This window comes from Beta vulgaris, chromosome 3 (assembly GCF_026745355.1).
Source record: "Beta vulgaris subsp. vulgaris cultivar EL10 chromosome 3, EL10.2, whole genome shotgun sequence".
Lineage (NCBI taxonomy): Eukaryota > Viridiplantae > Streptophyta > Magnoliopsida > Caryophyllales > Amaranthaceae > Beta > Beta vulgaris.
Window position 1 is genome coordinate 48,966,205 of NC_079204.1, and position 6,189 is coordinate 48,972,393.

Sequence of the window (6,189 nt, forward strand, 5' to 3'; positions counted from 1 at the left end):
ATCATATGAAAATTGATTATATCATAAAATTAAATACATTATATGAAAATTAACTATACGAAAGGTAATTATATCATACAAAAACTGACTATATGAAACGAAAATTGACTAAATCAAATGAAAATTGACTATATGATTTGATTTTTGATGCATGATAAGTTATTGCAAACCTCGATCCATTCAAGTATTTAGGTGAATTTGGACAAAATTCATATAGAGCATACATAATGGTTGATCGAAAAATTTAGATTTTTATCGGTTTTTTTATCTCCAATGTATGATCTACCATTTTAGGTCTTTCAATTGTTGGATTGCTATAATTGAGCCCATTAAATGGCTATCAACTGATCATGCTTGTACGGTTGTACCTGTCATTTATTTTCTTTCATGAGCTCTAGCTATGATCCAACTATTCATCCTTCTTTCTCCTTTTTTTTTTTCTCTCTCCTAATTCTTTATCATATTATTTTCGCTCTTTTCTCATGATCAAACTTGTAGATCATCCAACGAACTTACTCTAACCACACTCCCCACTCTCCAGTCCCCTCATTTCATGAGTCAGATATAGTAACTTCCACTTCCACCCCGAAAACACAGCAAACTCAAAACTCCATACGAAGTTGCAAGGAAAACGTGCTCTCCTTAGTCCTTCCCACTTCTTCATCTTCCTCCTTTAAATGTTAGAAAACTGAAAACGACTGAGAGACTCGAATTTCGAGGTCTAAACTGAAACACTAAACACTGGCAATCCCCAATAATTCTCTCTCCTTGTACTATCTTTTTCTTTACCCTTAAAACTGACCCTTGGGTAAAAAAAACCACTGTTCTTCGGCAAGTTTCTCTCTCCTCTCTCTCTTTAACTAGTTCTACTATATCCATTTCTCTTGCATTCTTTTTCTATCAGTACAGCTTTCTTCCATTGTTTTGGTTTGTCGTTTTTATTATTATCTGTACCTCTTTTTCTTCTTGAAAATTGACTACCCTGATAACTGCATCTAAAATTTTGTTTTTTTTTACTTCGCATTACCAGTTTTTTTCTTGAATTTTACATTTTTTTATCTTTTATGACTTGTTAAATTGTCTTAATCTGCTGCTATCACTTTCTTTTGTTGTTGGGTATATATGTCACTATATATATAGTATATATTATGTCATATGTGTGTTTTTTCTAGGTGAAAAAAGATTTTGGTAAGTTTCATATGGTTTTCAAGTTCTGGTTCTGGTAAAGATTCAATCTTTTTTGTTGTTTTTTTTTTTTTGTAGGATTAATGCTGTTATTAGTTGATTGCAATGTGTTTGATGAAATTTTTATATGCTTATGCATCTCTGTATCCCCTGTTTTTTCATCTTATTATGTGTATGTGTTTGATACCATGTTTGTCCAAGATCAAATGCTGTTATTAGATTCTTGTTTTCTTTGCTAGAATTTTGGATTAATAGAATTGAGAAATTTGTAGGGTTAGTGATCACAATGATCTTTTAGTATAATTTCAAACAATTTTGATGTGTGAATTGTGATGTGCAATTTCAAATTATTCTGGGAAGAATTATTGTCGGTTGTGGGTGTCGGTTTCTTTTTTTTTTCTTTTTACCTTCTTTTTTTGGTGGGTGGTTGTGGTGCTTAAATGGCAATATAAAATGGTTTCTGCATCTAGTAACCAATCACTTTCCAGATTCGATGAAGATGCCCTTTTTGGTTTTCTAATGGTGGGTGTGGAGTGGCAATTTTAAATAATTCCAATGTTCTTCATATGCTAATTTTTTTGTCCTTTTGGATTGTATTCTATTTAGAAGTTTGATTTGTTCATTTTGCTTTTGTGTGTTATGTATTTTGGTCATAAACTCATACTTCATAGATGAGTTAGAAAATGCACAAAGAATACGATGTTGCGAATGCAGATTTTTAAAAATGGTGCTCATGAAATATTCTTTACAACTGGAATCATCATTCATAAGTTAATTGAAGGCACAAATTAGCTTTGAGGTTGGTTAACATCATAGTAACATAGAGATAGCTCGCTTTTAGGAGTCATGATGATGAAATGTTGCTTTTATTGCAATCTTGCTAAGAGCACTCTTATAACTCTTGGAACCAAGGGTTTATATCTCTTGTAGTTTGTAGATATGATATGGCTTATTTCGAACGTGGTAAATGTTTGATACTGTCGTAATGTAGAACACATTCCCATTTGTGGGGACTAGAGGAAGTTGTTCCACAAGTAGCACTTTGATTTTTTTGTCCTGTTTTCTTTAACATCATTTGCACTTGGATTCATTTTGTCTACCTCGGCCTTTATAAAGTCCTTTCTTGACAATGTAGCATTTTGAATAATGTTACGTATCATCATTTGATCTTATTGCTTTGGAGAGTGCATGATGAAATGTCAGCCTTTTCATTTCTTTCCTTTACGCTTGCTTATCCTTGATGATGTTGTGTGATTTTAGTTGTGTCATTATTTGTTGCATCACTTAGTGGTATATGATGTTTGAATCATAACATAGTATTGGTCTGTTAATTTACTTGTGAAATTTGTTTTCTGCACATCTCTTGCTTTATAATATCCTTCTGTAATTCCTAGCTGATTATAAGTCAATGTTCTCTTGCAGATAATATATAGACTGAGCGTGTGTTAAGAGGATCAGCTGAATATTCACAATACAGGTGCAAAACCATTTTTTGTTTCTGGGAATTGCCTTTGTTTTCCAAAGGTCCTTTAAGGCATCTTTTAATCACACCGTTTCTTATACTTCTGGGTGAGACGGGGTGGGGGAAATATTACTATGAGGGACTCAGAGAAGAAGAAAGTACAAAAAAGCAATCAAACAAAACAGTCTGTGAGAACACCAAAGAGAGAAAATAAGTCGGTTCAAGAGAATGGCCGCAGACCACTGAATGCAAAAGAATCTCAATCTAAGCCTTCACGTGCTAAGCCAGCATCTAATAGTGTTATAAGTGATACAAATGTGGGCACAGAGTCTCCTGAAGTATATGAAAATGTTGTTATACATTATGTGGATGATGCATACAGGTCAGAGGAGGCAGTTCAAGATCCTAAAGCGCAGGAACCCACTACAGTTGTAGATAAGGATGACGATTTAGAGGATTCTGATTATGAATCTGTGAAAGATTCAACATCGTCCCAGGACGATTTCCAGCCTGCTGAGGATGAGAAATTAGAAGGAGCGTCTGATGTTCCAAATAAGATTTCGAAGACAGGTTCATCTGAACTTCTGTCTAGTGAATTGAAGGTTCGGGGTACTCATGAAAACAGCATTTCAGGTGTAAAACAGAAGCCAATGAAGTCCAATGGTTTGAAAGTACTTGCAAAAGGCTCTTCTGATAACAATAATTCCTCATCATCTGAATGTTCTGAAGTAACTGAGGATAAGCGTCTTGAAGAATTGAACCAAGATACGTTGGATGAGGCCTCAAATGACATAAAAAGTAGCAATAGTGGTGATGATCATACTATTGGTGCTGAAGATGATGGGAAACTCAAGCAGGAAAGAGCAGCCTTAAAACAGAAGGCTGAGATCATGGAAGATAGGATTGAGAAACTAGAAGATGAACTCAGAGTAGTTGCAGCTCTTGAGATCTCACTTTATTCTGTGATACCGGAGCATGGCAGCTCCGCTCATAAGGTGCATACACCAGCTCGACGCCTTTCTAGACTTTATATACATGCTTGCAAACATTGGACTCGAAGTAAGAGAGCAACAATTGCTAAAAATACTGTTTCAGGGCTCATTTTGGTTAGCAGAACTTGTGGAAATGATGTTGCAAGGTATGTTAAATGCTGTTTTCTGTGTATTTATTGAGATCAATTTTCAAATACTCCGTTGCTTTAATTGTATTCTAATGCAGTTTTTCCTCCCCTCATACATAAGGTTGACGTTTTGGCTGTCTAACACTGTTGTCCTGAGGGAAATCATCTCACAAACATTTGGCACATCTGGTCAGACTAGCCCGGCAAGGTTCCATGTATCAAAGGGTAGTACCAAATCTGAAGGAAATGCGTTTTCTAGGAACTTGAAGGGGAATTTTGGTGGAAAGCAAGTGAATAAGATTACCACGCTGTTTGAAGATTGGGAGGAGACAAGCACGTTCACCTTTGCTTTAGAAAAAATTGAGTCATGGATTTTCTCTCGGGTCGTTGAGTCAGTGTGGTGGCAGGTAGTTCAACTGCTGGCTTACCTTTTTAGTTTTCAGCACAAGTACTCCTACACCTTATAAATTGAGTACATTCTATTGCAATAATCTGCAGGATTTTATTTTCTTTCCTAGACTAACTTTCAAGTGATGGATTATGGGAATTGAATGATTTGCTTACCGAAGTTCATCTGCTTATTTCTTTTCTGCAGGCACTAACTCCAAATATGCTATCGCCTATTGAGGAGTTGATCAACCAAAAGAGAATTGGAAAATTGTTAGGTCCGTCATTGGGAGATCATCAACAAGGAACGTTATCGATTGAACTATGGAATAATGCATTTCAGAGTGCTTTTGTTAGGCTTTGTCCTGTCCGCGCTGCAGGGCATGAATGTGGTTGTCTGCCAGTAGTGGCAAGGATGGTGTGTATTCTGCGCGGTTTCATTGCTTCTTGCTTTTGCGTCTTCTCTAGTAGTGCCTCTCATGAGATTTGAGATCATTTGTTGTATTTCTCTGATAGTTTGCTAAGCAAGATTTTATTCCTGCATTCCTGATAGGTGATGGAACAATGCATTGGAAGGTTAGATGTGGCTATGTTCAATGCCATACTACGGGAATCTGCACATCAGATGCCTACAGATCCCGTTTCAGATCCTATAGTAGACTCGAGAGTTCTACCAATTCCAGCTGGGGAGTTCAGCTTTGGCTCTGGTGCACAACTAAAGAATTCAGTATGTATCACATCTAACCTCTTTTAATTTTTACTTACTCTAGCTGGGATTCGGCAGTCAGGGTGATTTTACTGACTTACTACTCCTTATCCAGGTTGGCAATTGGTCTAGGTGGTTTTCTGACCATCTTGGCATGGAGATGGACTCCCTTCCAACAGATGATCCTGAAACCAATGACCACAATGATCAGATTATACATGCTAAAACTAAATGTTTCTGCCTTATCAATGAACTGAGTGAGCTCCTGATGCTTCCTAAAGATATGCTTACGGACCGCTCTATTAGAAAAGAGGTGAAGAACAATTATGCAGCAAATTACATGATTTTTATTTCACTTATATCAATTCTCTACTCATCACTGAAAAGAATCTGAATTAATTGTACTGTTTTCAGGTTTGCCCTTCAATTAATCTGGGTGTCATCAAACGGATCCTTTGCTACTTCACTCCAGATGAGTTCTGTCCAGATCCTGTACCTGGAGAGGTCTTAGAGGCACTAAATGCCGAGAGTTTTGTGGAGCGAAAATTTGCTGGAGAATCTTCTGGAAGCTTCCCTTATGCAGCCCCTATTGTTTCTTACTTTCCTCCATCATCCAATGATGTTTCAGAGAAAGTTGCCGAGGCAGGAGGTAATAAACCTCAAGTTGAAAGGAATGTGTCTATGGTACAAAAGAAAGGTTATATGAGCGATGACGAATTGGATGATCTAGATTCTCCATTGGAGTCTTTCATTGAGCAATCATCGCCTCGTACTTTGCAAGGTGGCAATGCGTGTTTGAAATCTAAGGAACAAATAAGCTGCGGAGAGAGTACAAGGTATGACCTACTCCGCGAGGTTTGGTCTACGTAGATGCTGAAGGTGTTACTCAAATTATGTCTACCACCTTTGTTCATTCTTGTAATTGTATACGTAATGTGAGGATGTATGCTAGCTGAAACAATTATGAATCTGGAACAAACATCGTATGTTATATACATGATGCTGCCTGAGTGTCCGCGCTGAGTATAGGGAATTGCATTTTTGAGTTATACTTAACATGTAAAGAATAAACATCTTCGATGTCAAAAAAAAAAAAAAAAAGAATAAACATCTACCTTGGGATTATATGTTAGGATTCATTCTATGTTAATATAGGAATTTCATTAGTTCTTGATGAAACCCTTTTTGGCGGTCAGACTAATTCTAGCATCTTTCATGTAGTATGCTTTTTAATAAGGTTGTTATTTTGACATTTTCCTCCTTAACTTGGAAACCTTGTTTAGTTTTGATTTCACATTATATTTACACTCGCTGATCCAATTTTTCCTT

At 36.4% G+C, this 6,189-nt stretch overlaps 1 protein-coding gene across 5 annotated transcripts; it reads left to right on the plus strand.

Annotated features, from left to right (window-relative positions):
• The first annotated feature begins 1,206 nt into the window (after positions 1–1,206).
• On the plus strand, positions 1,207–5,968 carry LOC104889256 (hypothetical protein). Of its 5 annotated transcripts, XM_057393145.1 has the most exons (8): positions 1,243–1,984; positions 2,608–2,662; positions 3,030–3,785; positions 3,889–4,174; positions 4,363–4,572; positions 4,708–4,881; positions 4,976–5,173; positions 5,275–5,968. In XM_057393145.1, the coding sequence occupies exons 3-8, from the start codon at positions 3,298–3,300 to the stop codon at positions 5,728–5,730; spliced, it is 1,812 nt and encodes a 603-aa protein (XP_057249128.1). In that variant the 5' UTR covers positions 1,243–1,984; positions 2,608–2,662; positions 3,030–3,297; the 3' UTR covers positions 5,731–5,968. The 5 variants fall into 5 exon arrangements, with proteins under 5 accessions (XP_010672740.2, XP_010672738.2, XP_010672743.2 ...); XM_010674438.4 differs by lacking the exon at positions 1,243–1,984 and adding an exon at positions 1,207–1,222 and having other exon boundaries at positions 2,608–3,785; XM_010674436.4 differs by having other exon boundaries at positions 1,241–1,984; positions 2,608–3,785.
• The last annotated feature ends 221 nt before the right edge of the window (positions 5,969–6,189 follow it).